Source organism: Balaenoptera ricei, chromosome 19 (genome assembly GCF_028023285.1).
Source record: "Balaenoptera ricei isolate mBalRic1 chromosome 19, mBalRic1.hap2, whole genome shotgun sequence".
NCBI classification, from domain to species: Eukaryota; Metazoa; Chordata; class Mammalia; order Artiodactyla; family Balaenopteridae; genus Balaenoptera; species Balaenoptera ricei.
In genome coordinates, this window is record NC_082657.1 from 9,011,748 (window position 1) to 9,036,679 (window position 24,932).

Below are 24,932 nucleotides of genomic sequence, written 5' to 3' on the forward strand. Positions count from 1 at the left end.
AATGCACTGTGAATACTGACTGGATCCTAGAACAAAAGACTCAGCTGTAAGAGACAGTTTTAAGTCAATTGCGTACATCTAAACACAGATCTATATGAAATGCTCTTGAATTATGCTAATATTCTTAAAAGTGATGATGTTATTGTAGTTACAGAGGAGAAAGTCCTTAAGCTTAGGGATATATGCTGAGATGTTTAGAAGTAAAGTGACAAGGTGTCCGCAGCTCACTTTCAAATGGTTTAACAACAATACAAATTGTGGGGAGAAAGAGCAAATGTGGCAAAATGTTAACCACTGGTGAAGACTGGGTGACTCCTGTAGTACTCTTTCAATGGATTTGGCCACTTTCAAATTTAAAAGTTAGGGAGAAAAGAAAAAGGTCATAACTCGGTAAAGTCTGACCGGCAACAGGAAGGAAGACCAAATGTACCACGGGGGAAGCTGACCGCGACGACCAGCGCGCACTGAGCACTTCCGCGTGCCAGGCGCCACACTCGGCGCCCCACGTGCAAGTCCCCCTGAACCCTGGCAGCCCAAGCAGGCAGGTCCTGTCATCACCCTCAGTTTACAGATGAGCAAATGGCAGAACAAAGATTCTAAATGCGGTCTAATTGCAGACCTGAAGCTCTGTATCACTCTTCCCAAATGCCTCTCCTAGTGAATCTGTTTTATTTTAAGTACATCAGGAGAAAAATGCTACAGGGGCCTAAGAACGGGGAATGGTTAAATAATCTGTGATACAGCCATTTAATGGAACATTGTACGGCAATTAAAAGTCATATTTTCACAGAGTATTTAATGACAGGGGAACATGGTCACAAAATAATGTCTGGTTTAAAAGGTAATGGTTCTCAAAAAATGGTCCTCCAACATAACTCTTAGTTACTGAGTTCTTTTTCCTGCAGGAAAACGGGAGTAGGTAAGCTGGTAAACTCAGGGCTCTTTAGCCTCATCTGAGTGATGCTAAAATTTTTTTGAGAACTATAATACCACATATTCTGAATTACGTAAAACTAAAAACCTATACACATGCAGAGAAATAAGACTATAAGGAAATACATCAAAATATCAACAGTGGTTCTCATTAAGTGGAAGATAATGAATCTTTAAATTCTTTTTCAGTTTTTGCCTTTTGTTAAATTTCTACAATGAACATGCTTTAATTTTATGAAGAGGAAAACAAGTTCTTTTAGGAAACTGAGTACACAAAAGACAACTGCCCCCAACATACACATTAAACTCACAGATACCACATCTAATTATTTTCCTGAAATTCTATAAAAGTACAAACTAATGCCAATGAGGGGAAGCATATGACCAGAATTTAAAAGGAAAAGGAAAGAAAGAAGAAGAAAACAATGGAATTAAGGTATTCCAGGTTGAAAACCAATCATTCCATCAACAACTAATGTGTATTGTGTGCCAGGTTCTCCGAGACAAGGGGAACAGAGAATCCTGTTCTCAGGATTGAAATGTGCCGGGAAGAACTACCAGGAAGGTTACATTCAAAGTGCTGCTGGGGGTGGAAGAGTCCTGAAGAATGAGGACAAGTTCCAGAGGCAAGGAGGAACGTGGGACACATTTCAAACACACGAAGGGTATATGCAAAGCAGAGAAATACAAAGAAATTCTGCTCTAGCCATATCCTTCTAATACATGGTGTGTATTCTTTTTTTTTTTAAAGCCCTAAAGCAGGAGCTTGTTTTTATTAATTTATTTATTTGTTTATTTATTTTTGGCTGTGTTGGGTCTTTCGTTTCTGTGTGAGGGCTTTCTCTAGCTGCGGCGAGCGGGGGCCACTCTTCATCGCGGTGCACGGGCCTCTCACTATCGCGGCCTCTCTTGTTGCGGAGCACAGGCTCCAGACGCGCAGGCTCAGTAGTTGTGGCTCACGGGCCTAGTTGCTCCGCGGCACGTGGGATCTTCCCAGACCATGGCTCGAACCCGCGTCCCCTGCATTGGCAGGCAGATTCTCAACCACTGCGCCACCAGGGAAGCCCCATGGTGTGTATTCTTGTAAAACAATTTTAAAATTAATGCCTGTGGTAGTATGAAACAGGAAGAATGGGGAGGGACGGTCGGAGGGAGGGAGAAAAGGCAGGCAGACAACCACAGCATAACAGTACTGCAGTAGTGCATGTAGGAGGGAGGAGTCGAGAGTGCGCAGGCATCTGGTAGGCAGTGAGGAAGCAAGAAGAGGTTTATAGTAGAGGAAACGCCACGTAATCAGGATGGACTGAGAAGGAGGGTGACAGTGGGGCAGTGGAAATGAAGTGGAGGAGACAGAGCCAAGAGATGACAAAGGACAGTGACACACTTGGGAACTGATTAGATGAGTCAGAGAGGACCCTGAAGTTCCAAGCTTTTGGGTGTCAGGGTGAGCAGTGGTTCAATCTAACAGAGCTTTAAGAGAAGCAGCAGCTCAGTAGTGGCTGGTGGTGAACTGGGGGCAGGGTTGAAGAGGTCTTCGCACCTGAAAGGATTCACAGGTAGAAGAACACCTGTAGAAGCACAGGTAGAAGACAGGCAGTGGACATAATAAAAAGCTAATCGCAGTCTAAGAGTCAGAGAAGCAAGGTGGGTATGGTAGATCAAGCCCACAGATGTGCTCAGCGAGAGGGCATGCGGGTAAAATTCAGGCATTTGGTGCTACCACAGGTGAGCCAGTCAAGGTGCCCACTGAAAAGGGAAGCTCACCCTGACAGGAGAATCCTAACTAATAAATGAAGAAGGAATTAGGGTGATCATTGTCTCAGGGAAGAATCATCAATGGATGCTAAAACTAGTGGGTGAAAATATTAGGAGAAAACAGATACTTACACAGTCTGAAAGCATTTCCCTACAAAATACTTATTCATACAATGGGGGAAGAGTAGCTTTACAGTGGAGAAGCTTGGCAGACACCACTACCTTAATCAAGGGATCAAAGAGAAAATCTCCAGTGATGGGACAAACTGACAACGCATGTCAATTGGTATGATGCACCGAGAAGGACACAGCCTCGCTTCCCTGCTGTTACTGCCACAAGTGCAAACATGAACCTAATCATGAAGAAACATAAAAAAAAAAAATCCAAGTTGAGGAACCCCCTACAAAATAACTGACCTGTATTTTTTAAAATTATCAAGACCATGAAAAACAGATAAACTGAACTGTTCTAATTAAAGGAGACTAAAGAGACTTGATAATTAAATGTACCATTTAATGTGGTCTGAGATTAGCTCCTGGACCAAAAAAAATTTTGTCTTTTGCTATTAAAGGATGTTAATGTGACCAATGATGAAATGAAAACGTCTACAGATTAGATAGGTTAGTATTGGGTCAATGTCAATGTCTTAATTTTGATAACTGCATGGTGCTTACATAAAGGGAATGTTTTTAGTAAATACCCACTGAAGTATTTAGAAGTAAAGGTGCATCATATCTGCAACTTCCAAACATTTCAGAAAAAAAGATACACACACACACGATACAGGGAATGTGGTAAAATGTTAACATTTAAGGAACCTGGGAATTATAACTTTCAATTTCTTACAACTTAAAATTTTGGTAACTTTCCTATAAATCTGAAATCACTTCAAAATAAAGTTAGGGACCCCTCAAATGATATAAACTATCTCTCTGAAGTGCTAGGTCAACAAGGAGAGGCTTGAATCACTCAAACTTGCTTCCTGTAGATTTCCTCCTTGCCCAAGGCAGAGGTGCCAGGAAGAAACTGATATAAAACCAATGTCAAGAAGATGGACACTGACAAAAGGCTTTGGGTACAGATGGTCTAAACAAACTACAGATCTGCTATGATTATGCCAAGCGCTTACTGTGATTCACTCCTGGTGTGCTACTGAGAAAACCCTGGAAATAACTACAGAGTCTTTAGAGAGCTTCAATTTGAAACCCATTTCCCCTGATTTGGCACATCCTGAGTAAATATGAACACCACCACTCAGCTTAACATGATGCTGCTGAAATTATTAGCAGAGTTTGGTAGGCTGTCCACACCACACAATACTTAATATCATTGCAGGTAATACTGGAATTAGAAAGAACAATGGGGAGGTTATAATCCCTACCTTGGTTTCAAATTAGTAGCAGCCTATATCCTTGAGCTCACCTCTTAATGCTCAAGGGTCCACATAACCATGTGCCCACTATACCACCTCCTCAAAGCTCATCAGCTTTGAAAGTATCCAGGAGAAAATCAAGGGAAACAATGACATGAAACTGGAAGCTCCGGGGGTTACAAAAGAAATGCCAAGGATGGGAATTCCCTGGCAGTCCAGTGGTTAGGACTCTGAGCTTCCACTGCCGGGGCCTGGGTTCAATCCCTGGTCAGGGAACTAAGATCACACAAGCCATGCGGCATGGCCAAAAAGGAAAAAAAAAAAAAAAGAAAAGAAAAAGAAATGCCAAGGAGACACATTATGGGACCTCTAAATGAACAAAATAAATGTTTTTAACACAGGTAAAATTTTAACATTTCAAGAGCAATACAGAAAATTTTAAGACAGTTGGCCTTTGTGATAACACCAAGTTGCCAATGGAACCGAAATGCAGCTGCTTGACTAGATGATATCTAAGCATCTTAGCTGGTTTCTTACTGCAGGAAAAAAATTCTATCAATATATGAATTTCAGGCACCTGATCGATGGCCATCTACACATTCCTTTTGTTAAACCAAAATGTGTTACCATTTGGGTCCAGTACAGCGCTGAAGTCACTGATAAATAAAACCCTTTCCCTGCTGAGAGACCTGTAGGGGACAAACAGGCTGCACGCTATGACAGGGAGCTGCGGGAGCACAGAAAAGGTATGCGAACCAGCCACAACTGCAGTCCTGACAACAGGACTGCTCCCACACACTGAAAGGCCTAACACATCTTGCACGACAGCCTCAAAACTACATGAAGATGGAGGATCCACAAGTCTGACAGCTGTCGGGATTACTCAGCTCCTTCCCAGAAAGCATCTCACGGAAACAAGAAATAATTCCAGAACCTCCAGATGGCTTAGCCTCTAGAAAGCGTCCTGTAAACAGTGAAAGCTGTAATCGGCTCTGAGGTAACACTTACCTGTGGCTTCAATGTACTCAATACATCGCTCGATAAATACAGGAATCGGTTTCTCTGGAGTCACCACGGTTGTTAAGGGCACCCCAAAATAGTTACTCTCCCAGGTCGCCTTTGTGATGGATGGCCGGGGTTTGGGCTTTGGTTTCTGTCCAGGAAAGAGAAAAGAAAGCACAAAAACAAAGTGATTCTCAACATACAACTCAAACGTCAGTAAGGCTTCCAGAGGCGAACTCTCAGTGGTGTGGAAACTGTTACAAAGATTCCAAGCAGGATAAAGAGACCCACCTACTCATCTCATTCTTCCAAGTATCACACAAGATGCCGGCAAGTTGCCACATAGTCACACCTTGGGTGTGAAACTGCATTATCAGAACAAAGGTGTTTATAAGAAGCAGGCCATGTTTATTTAATAGCAATGAGATGACTGTCCAACATCCTTTATCAGGGGTACAATGGAGTAAACAGGAAAATTTCCAAACATTCCATACAGATAATAGATATTATACACTCAAGGATGGCTAAAATCTTTTTAAAAGATTAAAAAAGTGGAATTGAAAACTAATAATTTCCTCCTTCGAGAAAAGAGAGCATGCATTCTGCTGAAAGCCCAAGAGAAGAATTCCCTTTGATACATCAGCCTGGGGTTAATTCCCAATGGCTTCTGCATTAAGAAAGGGTAAAACCAACTAATCAGACATGACAAATAAGATAATTCTTTGTCTTTTCCTTCCTAGCAGTCACCTTCCTCATGTAGTAGGAGTAGCAGCAGCAACAACTACTTGCGAGCTGCTACGTACCAAGCCAGCCCCAGATGTTATTTCTATTAAACCTTATGGCATTCCATTTTACCAAGGAAAAATGTCTCACATGACACAACTAACAAGTGACAGTGCTGGGATTCAAACCCAGGAGGGTCTGTCTCCAAAGCCCACGCTCATAAACATTATTGAGATATTTTGCTCCAAAATTATTCAATCCTTTTATTTTGAAGATCACATGAGGAGGAAAAAATGCTCTAAACCGATGGTAAATTTCCTAAAGCTACAGAAATACACCTAAAATGTTGGGCTTTTGTTAAAATATCTACTAAAGAGGAGGATAACCGAACAGAATCAAGGTAAATGGACCCAGGTGTGTCTCCAGCAATTCAGTTTCATTTGCAAGTTAATGAGACTAATTTAGAAGGGCAGGTTTATTTAAAAATATGCCCCACTTAGAACTTAAAAGTATTTAGGGATCTCTGCATAAAATCCACTAAAGAGGACAGCTAACTAGCTTCGAGGTCAGGGTCAACCATTCCCTTTCCTTATCCTGCTCATCCTCATTCCTTTTGGTACCCCCTTTATATGAGAACAAATCACTTCCTGTTTAGTCTGAAATTCGCTGAGGACTTCCTGTGCAAACAAGTGGCAAAAAAAAAAAAAAAAAAAAAAACCAGCTGAGAATAAACTGTACATGAAAGAAGGAGCGAGGCCATGTCTGGACTGCTGGTTGACACTATCTGAAATGACAACCCAAAGGCAAAGATGACCCAGTCCTCACAAAGCCCGCTAACTGATCTGGTGCGGAGGACTGTAATGCAGTGTGAATGGATCCGAGGGTCCCAGAGAAGAACATGCCCTCCACAAAGCCTGTCACTGCGATATGCCTGCTCCTGGGAAAACCAGTGACACAGCCTCTCAGGCTGCAGGGAGTGGCTGCTTCCCTCTCCCCTGTGCAGACTGCCTGAGGCAAACAGGCTCTGATTTCACACTTTTTACCAAAGAAGTATGGAAAAGCAAATTAATGATTTATCTTGACGTGAAATAATTTAACCAATCTAGACTCTCCCTAGCATCTTCTACTTACAAGAAATACAACATAAAGAATTTAAGCTTTCAAATCTAACAGACCTGGGTTTGAATCCTGACTGAGAAGTTCTGTGACTTTGGTCAAGTAATTTAGCACCTTGGGGACAGCACCCTCCTCACGAGGTGGTCCTGAGGGTGAAATGATACGATGTACTGAAAGTGGCTCAGTGCCTAGAGCGCAGTAGTTGCCCAACAATGTGAGAAGGGCTGAGTGTTTTCCATTGTTACACACTGTAGCAACCCGTAACAATGTATCAAGTGAGGCTCTCCCTTAAAAATGCCATACCATTTAAACTGTCAGCTGAAGAATCTGAACACACAAGGAAGACCATCCGGATTTAAGCGACATTCTTTTGGCCAACCCCAACCAGGCAGCATTTGCCCGGCAAAACTAACATAACAATAGCATTGTTCTTCAATAAAACCTTGAAGCTTACAAATAAACTGCTGTTATGGAATAAAAAAAAAATGGAACTTTAAGAGAGCTACCAGGAAGCTACTTGCAATCACTATAATGCCTTCTGACCACAGTTCTAGTAAACAGACAATAAATTTTAATCTCATGCTTCCTCCACCCTCTCAATACTAGAGCAAGATGATGAGGTGTGTTCTAACAGTCTAAGTGAGCTAGAAAATTCAGCCTCCATCAACTGAATACTTACTAAGCACCGGATCCTTGCTTAAGTTCTTTATATGTATTATTTCATTCCAGATTCACAACAGATCTGTAGATATGGGTGTTAAAACTCCATTTTACAGATGAAGAAGCTGAATCCCAGAAAAATTCAGTTACTTGCCCAAGTCAGTTCTGACTACAAAACCCGCGTTCTTAACCACTATGGTTCATTACCTTCCTCTGAAAGTTCCTGGGATATGCAGAATAAATAAATGGATGATTAAATAAATGATTAAGGGGGTACACTGACAATCTGAAGAACTTCTAAAGGTAATAAAGACCACATAAAATACCAGGGATCTTTAAGCTGGGCAAGGGAAGAATGGGGCATGATGACAGCTATTTCAAATAGCTACAGGACTATCTCATGAAAAGAGAGCAGATGATTTTGTATAGTCATGTTGGGAGAGATAAGAGGAAGACAAAGAGGCAATTTTGGCCAGAGAAATTTAAAAAACAAAAAACCCCCAGCTGTTTAAAAAGGAAAGGACTGCTCTGTAAGTATTCGAAGCAGAGGCTGCAACCTACCCGCCATACTCATTGTCAAGGAGATTCTGCTGTCAGATGGAAGGCTAAATTAGAGAGCTGCTCTTTTTTTTTTTAAAGGTAACTTAAAAAAAAAATTATTTATTTATTTTTGGCTGCGTTGGGTCTTCGTCGCTGCACAAGGGCTTTCTCTAGTTGCGGCGAGCAGGGGCTGCTCTTCGTTGGGGTACGCGGGCTTCTCACTGTGGTGGCTTCTCTTGCTGCGGAGCACGGGCTCTAGGCGCGCGAGGGGCTTCAGTAGTTGTGGAGCACAGGCTTAGTTACTCCGCAGCATGTGGGATCTTCCCGGACCAGGGCTCGAACCCGTGTCCCCTGCATTGGCAGGCGGATTCTTAACCACTGCGCCACCAGGGAAGTCCCAGAGAGCTGCTCTTATCCCTCTCACCTCAAAGAGTCTAATAAGATCTAACCTAGTTCAGCACTTCAACTTACAAAACAGAGAGTAAGCTTTGGCAACGGCATCAACTCCCGTTGTTGAATGACATGGGTATTCATTCTCATTCTCCCTAAGATTTAAACAAACTCTGCTTTACAGAATGTCAAAATACCTCCTTGAAATAACTGAAGGCTCTCTAGGGTGTCACAAAATCAGGCAGGGATTCTTGCACAACTAATTCTAAACCTTCCTAGGAAGGAAATCAGACTTTGTGGTGCATGCCAAGAATTGGACCAGATTGTTGACAAAGCAAGCAACACCTCAGGCATCTGAAGGGTTACTGGGCACACATCAAGATGGAAATGCCATTCTTCTGAGTGGCCTGCCAGATGTCTCAGTCCCAGGTCAGATATGTGTCACTCATTAGGGAGTCAGTGGAGCACTCTCAACGGCAGGTCCCTGGAGAGAAGAAAACAACACCGTCCCAACATCTATCTTCTTTTGGGCTCACTCATTAGCAGGCTGAACTGAAAAAAGCATCTAGCCAGAGGAAACCAAGCCCTGAGAACAAACTACACATCTGCACATCTAAGTTTAGAGTCTGACTGGGTCCAAAATGGAAAATAATAGTGATTAATCACGAGTGGCCACGTGCTAGACACACTGTGCTAGGTGCTCTGCACAGTTATCTGAAACCTCACAACCACCCTTCGAGGTAAGGGTTACTAACCCCATTTTACAGATGAGAAAACAAAGGCTCACACAGATTCACACCCAGCACTGAGAGAGCCAGGATTCAGAGGCCAGTGATGTATGAATGTCAAAGCCCCATGTTCCTTCCCCTACATGAACTATCTCCATGATGAAACACACCGCTGACATAAACAAAGGACTGGGTCAGCTCAAATCATCTTCACCTTGTCCTTTGGATAGATATTTTTTGAATAAATAACATAGTCCATTGTTCTTTCCTTCGCAGTTTCCTTAAAAACATGCCTGATTCTTAGTCTTGATATTAACCAGGTGGCAAAGGAAACAAAGAAATAAACCAATAGCTTATGCCAGTGTTGCACTGGGGAGAAATGGTGATTGGAATTTGCCTCTGGCCTCTCTGCCTTTCTGAAACAAGAAAAGAGCATAAAGGGGAAACTCCTGCTTATGGGACAGTACGCCCACTCCACAGCTCCTCCAAGTCCACGGGGCAAGAAAATGATTAGAATGCCAGCCAAAGAATAAGTAACAGCCAAGAGAAGGACCCCTTCTATCAGCCTGTAAAATGACTGGGTTCCAGAGCCTGATGTGCAATTGACACTCAATAAATTTCTTGAACAAAAACAGTTTCCAATAATGCACAAGGCCAATGTTTCTTTATATTTTTTCAAGTTTAGCTGAGATGATGACTATCTCTGTGGGTACCAGAGTATTTTTTTCGTCTTCTAACATTGTGTTGCTCTTACTAGGATGTGAGGTGAGGTTCAGAACGTCATGTTCATACTGAGAGTAGTACATCACAGACTCCGATTTAAAAAACAGATGACGTCATGAATTCCCTGTATCACTCTGCGAGCACTGAACAAGGGAGAGTCATCTACATACACATATGACCATTTTCCTAATGGGCTAAGTTTCCAGTGTGCAGGAATCTAGGCATTTTTCCTTTTTAATGAATTATACCCAAGGTCACCTAACAGACTAGCAGCAGAGCTAATACTGAAGTCATCTCTCGCCCTCAATGAACTTACAATCTAATGGGTATTAGAAAAGATATATGTCTACAGCAAGCAAAGGTGATCTAGATATCAGATAAAAACCAACTGAGTCACAAAGAAAAAAAAGTCTCCCACAGCCTCAATGGAGAGGTCAGCCACTCTTTCTGGATAAAGAATATTCTATCTTCTATGGAAACAGCAGGTACAGCTATTCAGTGATCCTAAACTGCCAACTTCAAATATTCTCTCCCCGTCTCCATAAATACCCTTATCCATGTCAAATTACTTATCCAGATTTTAGGGTCAGAAAACGTGGTCATTGGAGTTGTACCATCTAGCACAGCCTTTCAAATGCTTGGTAACATACCTAATAAAGCAAATAAAAAACAGACTCCAGTCTGCGTTTCTGTTTTTAAGGAGGAATGCCACATACAGGACGTAGTCTGGAACAGGGACAGTGTCCTCTGAACGGGGCAATTCTCCCTCTTGAGAGTGAAACTGATAGCAGCAAAGCCCTAGAGGGTCACACACATGGGTTGCCAAGTTGTAGAGTGGCACACCCTGAACCAACTGTAACTGGTAGGAATCTTAGAAAAACCAGACTACATTACTCTAGCTTTCCCCCAAAATGTTTTCTTGCATTCTGTATTCAACATTACAGCTTTCTGATTGGTGATGATTCTCTCGTATTTCCAACACAGCTTCAAAAGGACCTTTTCAATTAAGTTACTCGCTCATGCCCCAAATGCATTCTTGGCTGACTGGTGCTCCCCCTTCTGGCTCTGAAAAAATCTAAGCCCAAGTTCAAGAGAAAACCTGGGGATGGATCTGTTCTGACTGGCAAAATCTATTATGAAAGCACAAATGCTCAGCCTTGTCTCCTTCAAGCTGGCAGTTAGTACTATGACCCGGTCACTCTCCAACTTGGAGCATCTTTATTTAGGGATGAACCAGGAAGTAGCACAAAGTCTCCTAGCATCCCTCACCCTCCCTCTTGCATGGTGGGAAAAGAAAGGCATGTCATCCCCTCATAGGCACCAAATAAATTGAGACCATAGCTTTTTGCCCTATAAAGGCATGAATCTGGGTCAATCCCTGTTGCCTTCTCAGGCTGAATGGCCAATGCAGTAGGGGGCTAAGCAGGGAGGAGGGTCCACTAGTTCCAGGAAATGTTTATAAACATTCCTGCCTGGTTCGACACCCACTGAATCTGGACTTTCCAGAGCTGTTGGGGGTCAGTGTTTACCTGTTAGCCTCCTCTCAAATACTGTATAAAAAGTATTCAGAAGGCCTTTCTCTATGGAAGTAGAGGTGATCCCTGACTCGAGCTGAAATAATCTGAGTTCCTACAAAGATATTTCAGTATCACTAGGTGGTAGAGGAGAACAAGTTGGCCCAGTGAAGATCGGAGCAATTCTCTGTTCTTTGAAAAATAGATTTGGGTTGCCTATTGTAATTTTTTTTTTTTTTTTTTTTTTTAAAGAACAGGTGTGCTCTAAGCTAAAGCAGATAGTTAAAGATAGCCTATTTTTGTCACCAAAAACAAACTACAGCAGTTCTTTGGGCTTAAAATAAACTGAGAACCGAGTGACACCAGTTCAAAACAATTTCTCAAAGTTCCAGTTGCTATTTCAGTGTCTCCATGCCTTTTTTGTCCTCTACTCAAGTAGACACTGAAGCTAGAAACAAACAGCACCACGCTGTTCTTAGAGGGCAGTGTGGGGAAATAGATGTTTTTAGATAATAACCAAAGTCCTTTGTCTAAAGTGAACAAATTGACTGGATTGATTGAGTACTCCAACTGTGTGCCTGGCTATTGAATATTACCATCTTTCTTGGAGACGGGACTCTAAAAACCCACTGGAAGCAGACAGAAGTCAGAAGACTGGGGTTCCAAAATCTCAACTCCTCCACTCAGTAACTACACTAATTTGGGAGCACTGAGACTCAGTTTCCTCATCTCTAAAACCAGGACTTTAAAAAATCACTTCCTTAAGATTGTTAAGCGAAATAGATGAAAAAGTGATGTGAAAATATCTGGTACTGTACCTGGCATACAGCAGGTATTCAATAAATGCAGGAAAGTACAAAATCTTTCACATGGGATCCGTAGCCCTCTGTTATTCTGCCCAGTTCTCCCTCACCCTCTACAGTAGCCACTCTAGGTCTCTTTCAAGTCTTAGCACATGCCACATTTTTTTCAGCTCCAAGTTCCACACTGTTTTCTCAAAAGCTCGACCCAGGAAGCCTCCATCTTCACTGACTTTGTCTGCTTCACCCTTTAAGTCTCAGCTTTACATATCATTTCCTCCGGGAGCTTTCCCGGATATCCTAGGTGAGGGTAAAACTCCTTGCTATACAATTCCTTAGCACCCTGTACCTCCACTCCGGCAACATTCAAAATGCACGTAAATACATGTATAAAATCTATCATTCTCTGTTATGGTAAACTAGATGAACGCAACTACCACACATATGATACTTAGCACAACACCAGGCATACAAGTGCTCAGGAAATGCCCGTGCGTGGAGCTGAATGTTTCCTTCCTAAAAGAATGAATGAACATGTGCTTCGGAGCAAGAGTACTTCTTTTAAAAGATAAAATTCTTTCGGGAATCAGAAAATCCAAGGTCCAGTCAGCGCCCCTACCCCACTTTTAAGACCAAGGTATTTATCTGGACTCAGTGCTCATGGGGCAGGGCTAGCCTTTTCTGAAGCACACACTGAGAGTCTTTCCCGGGCAGGTTACAAAGAGCTCATATTTCATACCATTCAGCTTGTCAAAATGCAACATCCCTCCCTGTGGAGCGAGCAGTCCAATTCCCCAGCTGGTTTTTATTCACACTAGAAACTTTAACTCCGTTCTAGGCCTCACAAAATGAGAGCTGTGTCCACACAAAGCCACAACAACCAGCCAATTCACTGAATCCAGTGAAATAAGCCAATTCACTGGGGTGGGGGGGACACAAACTGTCAAACTGGTTACTTGGTGCCTTATAGACCAAACAATGCGTGATTGAATTGGTTTGCTTTTCAATAGGTTGTCTTGTCATGTGGTAGCTAGAGTGAGTGAAAGATTTTCTTTATCATTCTGTTTTGTCTTTTTAAAAAAAAAAAAAAAAAAAACACAAAATAAGAGCACATCAGATAGAAGGGTAAAATAGCCAGTAATGTCTTCTCTAAATCTGTGGTCAAGCACAACGAATTCAGCAATTTGAGCTTGCCCAAACAGCACATTGTGTGGAGCAAGGCACCCCAGCCTGTTTTTTGGCTTTAAAATAAGACCCTGCTGGTCCTGATCTCATCTTTGCAAACGCATGGCACTGGGAGACAGAGACCATGTGCAACGACAACTCTTTACGGACAAAGCATCTATTCATGGACCCCACTGAAGTGCAAGCGTAGATTTTCAATTTCATTCAGCTGAGTGCGGAAGGCTCCCACTATGAGGGTGGGTTGCTCAATGGTTCAGCTGGGAAAAGGCCCCGGAATGAGAGTCAGCTTTACAGTTTGCACTTTCATTAGTAGAAATGAAAGCCATTCCCTCACTCCAACTCCAATTTTACAGTAAGGAGCTAATCTAGCATATTAGCCAAGGGCACTGAGCAATTTCTCTTTCTCCACATCACACAGGTACCCAGAGCATAGCTTTTTTGGTTGTTGTTAGGGCTGTTGCTAGGGTAAGGGAGGAGAAAGCAGCTAAGTAACACACAGGGTTTAAAACTTATACAAAAGGGAGGGACAATGTTGGTCCCTCAAGCTCTCAGCTAGACCAGACCAGTTTTCTCCTCTCCTTGAATACAACATGCATATTTTCACCTTCAAGCCTTTCCCCACCTCACACCACTTCTTCAATTCTACTCATTCTTCAAGTTCAAGTTAAATAATAATAACTAATGCTTATCCAGCATGTAGTATGCTCAGTGTTTTACAGGCACAATCTCATTCCCTCTCTCACACCGTATGAGAAAGGTGCTACTACTAAGTTCGTCCCTTTTGCAGAAGGGACGTGGAGACGTGAATCAAGTGCTCGAAGGCCCAGCAAGGAAGAGGAGGAATTGGGTTTTGACTTAGGCCCCCTGATTCCCAGAGCTCCTGATCACCACACACTGCACTACCTTAACCACCCCCAGCACAGGATATCTGCTCTGCCCCACACAGACCCCCTCCCCTCACCCTCTTAGGCAGACCACCTATTTTCAGAAGCTGTGTAGGTCTTGCTGCCTCAACTGGGTGCTAAGGTCTGGGCAAGAAGGGTCTGTGCCATTTCCCCAGTGGTGTGTGGCATGCAGGAGGAACTAAGTGTGTTTTCCATTACCAAATGGCTCTCCCCTCACTTCAAATAAATACTGTACTGCTTTGTCATGCCAATAAAAATCAAAGGCCAAATTCCCCATGTAGGGGCTGGCTTGGCATTCTCTGCCCCCATGGTACCTTGCTTTTCCAGTAAACAAGTGTCAGTCTGATTTCTTAACGGCAGCAAATTTCAATAGGAGGTTTGCTCCAACCAGGAACAGAATGAAAACTCTGCTTATCTCTGCACTAGGATGACAAAGCAGCTATGCTCATTTTAAGGCACCATTTTCCAAGGCAGGAAAAGACAATTTCACCTTTTACTCACTCTTTCCAAAGGATACTCCTAAATGACTTCTGGCACGCTATTGCTCTTGAGCCAGAGGTATCATTTTTATTTGACTAGGAGAGGTGTGGCCCACATAACCCAGATAGACGGGAAGTGGATCACTTCTTGCACGCTGACCCAGCAATCCAGCATGAGGCAGCTCTAGGTTAGGAGGCACTCACTACCAGCGTGGAGGGGGCCGTCTCAGAGGCTCACTGTGACCAGCCGTTCTCTGCTGAGCCTGCTCTTTAAAGCACAGCTTGTTTGGGAATGTGTTTTAAAAGCTTTATTTTCAACAGTATTAAAAACGTAGCTTGAAGTCAGAAAACCCGTTATGATTCACAGTGTGATATTATGCCACCTTCCTAATTCCCAGGTGTGCAGACACCTCCACACTTCGAAGACTGTCAGCGTTTAGATACGCTGTGCTGGCAACAGTCTTCACCGGGAGTGGAGGAGGAAGAGAAGAAGGCCAAAATGTTCAAAATGTTTGGATTCCAGTATCATCAAACAGGAGAGCTCTGGGGAAATACTGGCAGGCTGGTCAGGCTACTTTCTGGCTTCCTAATAAGAACTGCTTTCCACTGGTCTGCCCGCTACTAACTTGGAGAACAAAATACTGCAGGCAGATAAAGGTACAGAAATGTAAAAGCAAACCATAGGGAGAGCAAACAGAAGAATTCCTATGATATTTATTGATATACAGCTCAGAATGGGAGGGGAACAGAACACACAATGATACTGCCCTGCCCTTTCTGAAATTCTATAGGTAAGAAAATTCTGGAAGCTCTGGCCAGTGGTGATTGAGAAGCATGCTGTATGCTATCAGGGAACACAAAGTGAATAGGTTTTCCCTGTGAGGGCCATGGCACCATGTTCCTCCATCTCCAAGGACCCTCTTAACCAATATGAGCTGCAGAACTGGCCTCCAGATAGTATTTTACAACAGAATTGTCAGCTCTCAAAACAGCCTGGACTCAAGATCCTTCTGATTTGGTATGTCTTGTAATAACATAAGTTTTGGGGACTCTTTCTTCCAAAGTTCCCTAAAACGCTTTCAGACAAGTGACTTTGTTCTCTGCCATTTCATGGTAGGGAGAGGAGCAAAAGCTTTCAATGCAGAGAAACCATCCTGTATACACAATGCTGGGGGCGGGCCCGCATGTAACAGTCTGTTGACAGAGTTCTTGTTGTGGTGTCTCACCAAGATGTCTTTCTCTGAAAAACAAAAGGTATTTCCCCTACTCTAAATGGGGAAAAAATAAAGTTGAGAAATACCTTTTCTATCTCAAAGCCTAAGCCCAAGAGGACAGGGCACACTGCCCTGCACAGTGCAATTCCACGCAAGATAGAGACTTCATTTGCTCCTACATGTGGGGCTGTTTCCTCTACATCTGACAGCAGGCCTGATATTCCTAACACACATGGTTTACTTTTTCTTTCTTTTCCCCTTCCTGCCCCACTTGTGGTCCCTAAATCAAATCTGAAGCTCTCACTGATAGCAGCAGCAACTCACTCAAGGAGCTGGAGGGCACTCCAATTTTACAAACACGGGACAGGTTTATAACTCACAGAGACAAGATTATTTTTCATTTAGGTACTTGAAGACCCTTCACTGATTTATGTGTGCAAATAAAATAACCATCTAATTTTTCCTAATCTAAAGTGTAGCAACCTTTACAGATCAGCAAGGGGGAAAAGGAGCATTTAAGAGATGTATGGATGAAATGTTTGTTTCTCAGTCAAAGACTGAGGGCTGTGATTCTGGGTTCTGCTGTTTAAGTGAAGAAAGGCCAAGTACATTGTCACTGGCTTGGCTGTTTGTCAGGACACTGACAAGTTCTACATGATCTGCTCATTTTGGTAATTACCTAACTATTGTTTTGGACAAAGACAACTCGGGCTGTCTATCCAAAGTCCTTACCACTTGAGAGCTACCAGTAGTAGCTATCTGAGACACTGCTTATTTTTTAATGCTAAGTCAAAGAGTAAAGACACACACCCACACACCCACAGGGCAGTTTTTTTACCAGAGTAAGCTGTCCTTGAAAATCTTCATCATCATCAATGAACTCTTACCAAGACACTGTGCTGTGCAAGCCACTCCTATAACTCATTCCTAAACTCGTGTCTTACCTTAGTGTTCCTTCTTAGACTGCGAAGAATATTCCTCCTCCTTGGGTCTTCATCTGTCTCATACGGAATGACGGCACTGTCCCCTTTATAACCCTGGGATGCCTGATCCTCCTCTTTCTTTCGGATGGGCCCAAGCTCATCATCGCTCCCCACGGTGAAGCTGGTTCGGTAACTAGCAAACCTCCCCAGCCGGCTGCATCTCGTCCTGTACAGCACTGGCTTGCTCACGATGGATACCTTGCGTCCTCGCTCTAGAGAACTAGTGTCCATTTCGCTGTCGGAACCATTCCCACTGCCGTTGGACTGGGCTTTGTTGATATTCCGAATGGTGATGATTTTGCCTTGGGTGCTGTCGTGGGGCACTGAGTATATGTTTTCTTCTTCATTCCTTGGCTTGACCACAGCATCCATGGGTTCGGCATAATCAGAAGGATCGAACCCATCTGGAGGTAGCCAGGTGCTAGAAGACACAGACTTCCTCTGTCCATCTCTATGGCCTTGGTCTAAATAAGACAGATCCCCCTTTGTAATTTCAAAATGGACAGGAGGCTTTGGTTTGACTGGCGGAGGTACTTTGTTGTTCAGTTTACTCTCAAAATTGCTCATGATGAAAGACAGCCCATCATTTCCCTCCAGTTCCATAGAGAGCTTAGAATGGTCTTTGGACAGAGAGGGCAGTGATGTGTCTTCTCGAAACAGGCTATAAGAAGGGGGCTCGATATCTTCTTCCGAATCCTGCAGGTTTGAGTTGCAGAGCGGAGAGCCTGCCCGGGGGGAGTTAAACACCTCTTCTGTGGTGCTGCAGGCCTCGGCAGCATTGTCGTACATATGAGTAGCCTCGATTATGTTCTTTTTGTCCACCACATCTTTAAAGAATGGGTGGAAGAGCTCAAGTTTATGCTGGGGTTGGCTACAGGGGATACTTGTGAACTTTCCATCAATTTCTTGAGCGATCTCCTCCCCCTCGGTCAGCTGCTCCCGACTTACGTCATTATCCAGGACATCTACAGCGCCGTCAGTGAGTGCAACCAGCTGGATGGGGATAATATCCTGCACTTCACAAAGAAAGGCACGCAACATAGCCAAGGAGGCCTTACGTTTGGCTGAATAAAAAACAATGTACCCATGGACCAATCGGCTTTTTCTGATGCTAAATGAGGAATGGTATGAAAGAAGAGAGAGTTCAATGCGCTTCTTGTGTAGTCCGATTGGTAGTTCAAGTAAAACAGAGTTGCTGCTTCCGCAATGGGAAGACTTACAGGTTTGGGACTGAAGGACGGGAAAGAGTATGTCATCTGCACTAAACGGATCTCCACACATCAGACACATGACAATTCGCAGGTCAACATCAGCCAGATCTTTGATGCTAGCAGTAGAACTGACCAGGTTTAAGTTACGCTTGGAGTCCAGGAGTCCTTTCAAAACTTGACTGATTTGCTTTTCGTTAATGTTGCGTCCGTAACCAATGCCAGCGGAAGCAGGGTCGAGAAAGACACACTGAAGTTTGCTAGCAATCTGCTGACCTTGCTGTATTAAGCTATGCAAGGTCTCTCCACTGGTGTCTCCTCTTTTGTTAACCAAAATTAAGGTCAGGGGGAGATGCACTAAATGATTATCTCGCCTGCCAAGTGTGGACTCTCTGCTCTTCTCTATACTCTCCACCACATAGGATAGAGACTCCTTTGAATTGTAAAGGCAGAGACAACCATGGGGCTGAAACGTTGGTGTTTGGAAAGAGTTCACAGGAAGCCTGACATTCCCTTCTATTGGCCTCAGGGAGAGCTCATACATTTTACCATCTATTACATACTTATCATCATTTGTACAAAGAGCTCGAATCTCATTGGCCAACTCTCGTGCAAGGCCGTCCTTGCCCAAGATCACCAAGTTGATTCTATCAATGTTGGGGTCAGAAAGTGAATTTTTCTGATTCCGGTCAGATGGTCGGATAAACCGAGAACTAATCAAGTGCTCGATCTTCGCATCCACACAGGCAGGGCAGCTAGGGCATGTTTCCTTTGTTGGGTGGTACACAAAATGAATGTGCTTCAGAATAAGGGCATCACGCTCTGCTTGGAGCTTCTGTAATGCCTTAAATCGCTGTTCCTCCCCCAGAACATCCTGAATGACACCCATCTTCTCCTTGCTGGGCTTAGCATCCAGCTCCAGCTCATAAAACAATTCCGAATATTCCAAAAGCAGCTCCTGAAACTCTTCCTTTGCTTTGTCTATAATTTGCTTTTGGTGTTTGCCATAAATATCCATGTATACAGATTCTTCTAGCCACTGATAGAAATCTTCATTCATAATAAAACTGCGGGCCTCTTCCCAAGGCTTTCCAGGAGTTATGAAAGGAGAGGTCTCCAGGTTTTCTTTGAATGCCCTTCTCATCTCAGCTCTTTTCCTCTCGTTCCGCAGCTTCTCTAAGTGGGCCTCGTACAGCTGCTCTGCAGGGACGGTATCCATTAAGTCAAAGGGAATCCGCTCGTTCTCGATGTTGTCAATGTGGCTGGTGGCATCCCACGGTGTCTCTTCAAGCACAACAAACCACTTTAAGAATTCTGGCTTGGTCTCCAAGAGCTTTTTGGCTTTTATGCAGCTTAGGTGGTCTATTTCATCTAGATTGGGTATAAGAGCTTCAAAAGCTAGTGGGAGGGCTGCCAGGTACAGCTTCCTCCTGCGCTCAATATGCTCATGCTTGAGGCGATGGATGTGCTGGAGAAACAGCTTCTTGGCTTTCTGAGTCCCTTCCAGGTAGACATAGTCCTGGTACTCAGGAGAGGCCTGCATCTTTCGGCTGACACTCAACCAATTCTCATTGTGGTTTTTCACAATGCGACTCACCAGCCACTCATACTTGTCTTTTGCTGTAGCTATCTGCTGACTCTGCTGCTTGAGAGCTTCAAAATAAGGAATGATTTTCGTCTTTCCCCGACTTTTATCAATGAGTTGCACTAAGGTGCTGAAAGCTAAGTCCACATTTACATTGGATCTTGCTGAGGTCTCCACAACCTGGAGGTTCTTTTTGCTTAAGGCAAAAGTATGTGCATCTCTAATGTACCGCTCAACACCCTCATCGCACTTAGTCAGGACCACCACTATGGGCTTTTTTGTCTTTGCAAGCTGATTGTAGAGATTAGAGACAAACTTGAGCTGGTCATCAAAGTTCCTATTCATGCCCCTGCTAACATCAATACCAAGAAGAAAACCATCAATTAGCAGCTTTCCATCTGGCATTTGTTTCTGCTCAAAGTCCTGCTCCAGCCCCAGCTGGTCAGTGCAAAAGTACATGAGTTTTTCAGCTGATGCGAGCTTGGTTGCAGCAGCTCTCTTGATATAGGGCTGCAGGGCCGTGCTCCGGTGAGGCTGAAAAGTCTGATCGTCAATGAATTCAGTCTGCTCCACAACGTGCATCTTACATTCCACACAGTCCTCCAGGGAACGGCTAACTTCCCCCCAGTAGAGAAAGTGGTCATTGTTGACCACTCGCCCACCAAAGTCACTGGTGCTGAGGACAGAGGTATGGTCCAAGTGAAATTCGTCAGCACTCGGGCGCACAAAGCGGTTGCACAGACAAGACTTCCCAATGCCGCACTGGCCCTTCTCCTTCTCCGTCCCAGACAATCCCACCACACTGATGTTGTAGGTGGGAATGCGGACATCTTGCTTTCTTGCCATCATCATCGTCGACACATCCTGCCACAATCAGCTACTTCCAAGATCAGATTAGTGTTTTCCAGTGGACCCAATGGCTTCCCCACATTATCAGTGGGGGCCGGCTGCCCACGAAGCAAAAGTGTCAGATCTCATCGTGCTTGTATACCAGTACGAGGTTAGTTTTTGCCACTTCTCATCGCCAAATAGCCAACATTTCTTCCTAGGTGGGGGAGGAAACAAGAAAACCAATCAGCATCATAATTTTGAAACCAATTTTAATCACCAAACAGTAGGAAAAATCAATTTTATTGTTCAACAAATAATTACAGTAAACATCAAATGTACGAGGCCTTAAGCTGGGTAAAGATATAAGAGCAAATAAGACTGACATCTGGACTTCCCTGGTGGCGCAGTGGTTTAGAATCCGCTTGCCAATGCAGGGGACACAGGTTCAAGCCCTGGTCCGGGAAGATCCCACATGCCACGGAGCAACTAAGCCCATGTGCCGCAACTACTAAGCCCACGTGCCGCAACTACTAAGCCCACGTGCTGCAACTACTGAAGCCCACATGCCTAGAGCCCATGCTCCGCAACAAGAGAAGCCACCGCAATGAGAAGGCCGCGCACCACAACGAAGAGTAGCCCCTGCTCGCCGCAACTACAGAAAGCCTGCACACAGCAACGAAGACCCAATGCAGCCAAAAATAAAAAAATAAATAAAAAAGAGAATCTGCCAACAGCAAAGAATGTAAGAAGTGGTGAAATAACCAAAGCATTTGCACTAAAGGCAATCTACAAAGCAAGGCAGTTTACAATTATTGAAAGAAAAAAAAAAAAAAAAAAAAGACTGACATCCATTGTACCCTCAGAGGTACAATGTCATCTAATGGAGGAAGACACATAAGCAAGCAGTGTGCTAAGGGCTAAAACAAGGGCTTGCAAGCTCCTTGGAAAAGTGGCTGATTCCAGGGCTAGGGCAGGGTTGGTACAATATGGGCCTGGAACATCTCATTGTACAAGAAAGGAAGGAAGTGCTTGAAAAAATGATAGGGTACCTCACAAGGACACGGGAGCCAGTTTGAAGGGGCACCCACTGGTCAAATCTGGGACACTCTGAACATCAAAATAATTAAGTACAGTAACGAATTACAATCCACTGCAGAAGTAGGAACTTGAGTTCATAATACTGGATCAGACAAGAATCATCACTTGATGCTAATCTAGGGGGGGAAATTTTGATTAGGAGCAGGATTTTGTGCAGAAATGAGGTCTCCTGATAGACTACTTATTGCAAATGGAAGAAGAAAAACAAACACACACTAATTACACAGTGGAGATGTTGGGCAACACTTTGGGTAATGAAAATTATTACCACCAAAGAGCCAGAAGGACATCATGGGCCTCCAGATGTGATACCCCAGGAGGATACAACATCACTATGCAGTATGATGGCCTAGAATGCACTACCTCAACCTAATCACAAGGAAACATAAGACAAACACAAAATGAGCAAGATTCTATTACGGCCGGGGGTGCGGGGTGGGGGGGCATTTCTGTACTTAAAAAAAAAAAAATCAGTGTCATAATAGACAGAACGGCTTTGTAAATAAATATTTCAGATTAAAGGAGGCTACAGAGACATCCTAACTAAATGCAATTATCTGATCCTAGACTGAATTCTGTATGGGGCGGGCGTGGAGGGGCAGGAGGAGGAAGGCTATTCAGAACATCATTAGATCAATTAATAACATTGGACTATGAATGGAATTAGATAAAAGTATTCTATCAGTGTAAATTTATGAAGTTTACAACTATCATGTGAGAGAAAAGCCCTACTCTTAGGAAATACACACTGAAGTATTTAGAGGAAAAAGACCATAATGTATGTGGCTGGTCCAAAAAAAAAAATCACACCTATATATTGAGAGAGACTAAGAACGCAAACAAGGTAAAATGTTAACAACAGGTGAATCTGGGTAAAATGTACAGGATATTCCTTTGTGCTATTTTAATTTTTGCAACTTCTCTAAGTTTGTAATTATTTCCAAATAAAAGGTTTTTTTTGTTTGTTTTTTAAAGGGTATGAATATGGGGTGGCTTCCCTGACAAGAACGTAAGCTCTGTGAGGGTAAGGCCCACCCCTGCCTTCTTCACTTCTGTGTCCTCAAGCTACGAGAACATGTTTGACACAAATATTTACTGAAGGAATGAATAAATGAATGACTATTAGAGCTTATTAAAGGGTCCCCAATCCCAGCCTTTCAGATTTAGGAAAGCCTTGCTGGAGGAAGTTCCATCTCAGGTGAGACCTAAAGTAGAGGGGCCGAACTGCGCAGACTCCTCTCTCTCCAGAAAAGGGCACTGCCCGTGGGAGAACCAGCTGAACTTAAGTGTGTATGGGGAGGAGATGGGTGAGATGCATTGGCAAGTAAGCAGGGACCAGATTAAGCCACTTTCAAAGAGCTTCGATTCTTCCCCAAAGGCTATGGGGAGTCACAGACTGTGCCTGTGAAGTGGCACCTAAAAGGACCTATAGCTGAAGTCACAAAATGTTATGATGATGTCTTACAAAGCCTTTAGCAGCTTCCCAGCTGAAATAAGTAAAATATGTAGTCTTTGGCTGCCTCTACGTAAATGTTCTTCTGGTTGCTACAGTTTATGCTGCATTACAGGCTACTTACACATGTAAATATAACTGTGCAATTGCTGAACTTGTAGCCAAATGAACAGTCTCCTGAGACACTCCAAAGAGAAGAATTTAAAATAAACAGCAATTTTCTTTTGAATCTCATTTATGCTTGGTAGGAACCCAGCATTTCCACAACCTTAATATTTTTTTGTGAGCCTATCTCACAAGAAGTGCCACAGGAAGTCAGACCACCATACATTATTCTGACTGATACAAGGGGACAACAAATGGGAGAGCACAATTGTCCCCTATGATGATAACCCTGAAAGGTCAAAGACATTTCCCAAAAATCCGTGTCTTCCTTTGATAACCCAGAAAGCCAAACCCTCTATGGAGACAAAATGTGGCTAGATGGTATGTAAAAATTGTCTGACCATTTCTCAAAAGAGAAATCTCAATGCCTGTAAGTAATCACCTCCAGATAACCTAGTGGCATGCTCCTATAGAAGCCAAGCTCCAGGCTTCAGGAGGAGCAAGCAGGATAGCTATGGGAAAGAGAAAAAAACCCAACCTTCCCCATCCCCCACTTCCCTAGGTGATTGCATACATAAGTAAAATTATAAGACGCTTATGAACATCTAAAGCATGTTTACATACAACCTCTGAAATACCTGAAAAGGAAAGATTTATATGAAATCAAAGTGCTTTTTGCACATTATTCTGTAGTACACATATACAATTTTTTTTTAATTTATTAATTTTTTTATTATTTATTTTTGGTTGTGTTGGGTCTTCGTTGCTGTGCGCGGGCTTCCTTTAGTTGCGGCGAGCGGGGGCTTCTCATTGCAATGGCTTCTCTTGTTGCAGAGCACAGGCTCTAGGCACGCGGGCTTCAGTAGTTGTGGCACGCGGGCTTCAGTAGTTGTGGCTCGCGGGCTCTAGAGCGCAGACTCAGTAGTTGTGGCGCACGGGTTTAGTTGCTCCACAGCATGTGGGATCTTCCCGGACCAGGGCTCGAACCCGTGTCCCCTGCATTGGCAGGCGGATTCTTAACCTCTGCACCACCAGGGAAGTCCCTACAATTTTGTTTTAATGAGGCTTTAACAGAGCCTCAGGTAGGAATGCTGACGAAGGTTTAAGGAAGTCAAGAGTGCTCACCTAACAGAGCCCTTCTCTATCATTCCTCATCCCAGGGTCTGGCAGGAGTCAAGGCCACCCACTTGACCAATCTTGAAATGCAACTTGGCGACACAGGTCCTACTTCAAGCAACTGCTGCATGCAGCTGGCAAATCATCCCACTTACTCTCTGTAAAGTGGGCCAAATAATCTACCTCTTCACAGAAATCTCAGGAAAACAAAACCACAACCTGCTCTTAAACCTCAAGAAATAAAGATATTGGTTTAATTTTGATCTAAACTAAAATGTATAGTCCATTCAACACCTTGTTACTTACAATTTTTTTTATGGCAGGATATTCTATTTAGTCCATTCAAGTCAAAGTCTCAGTTATCTGAAGGATGCTAAAGAAAAGAAAACACTCTCAACTCTCAAGAATGTAGCAACTGATATTTAAAACCCAGAATGCTGCTGGCTGAACTAAAAAAGCTACAAGAAATGAGAATTAGGTGGCATGGGAGTGGTTAATTTTTGGACACCTGGT

At 43.4% G+C, this 24,932-nt stretch overlaps 1 protein-coding gene across 2 annotated transcripts in view; it reads right to left on the minus strand.

The window, feature by feature from the left end:
* Positions 1-24,932, minus strand: part of ARHGAP35 (Rho GTPase activating protein 35) — a 119,733-nt gene that overhangs the window by 56,261 nt on the left and 38,540 nt on the right. For both annotated transcript variants that reach the window (XM_059906031.1, XM_059906032.1), the window contains exons 2-3: positions 16,985-20,861; positions 5,070-5,214 (exon numbers count right to left, since the gene is read on the minus strand). In XM_059906031.1, coding sequence (XP_059762014.1) covers positions 5,070-5,214; positions 16,985-20,668 — 3,829 coding nt within the window. In that variant the 5' untranslated portion in view covers positions 20,669-20,861. The remainder of the gene's footprint in view (positions 1-5,069; positions 5,215-16,984; positions 20,862-24,932) is intronic.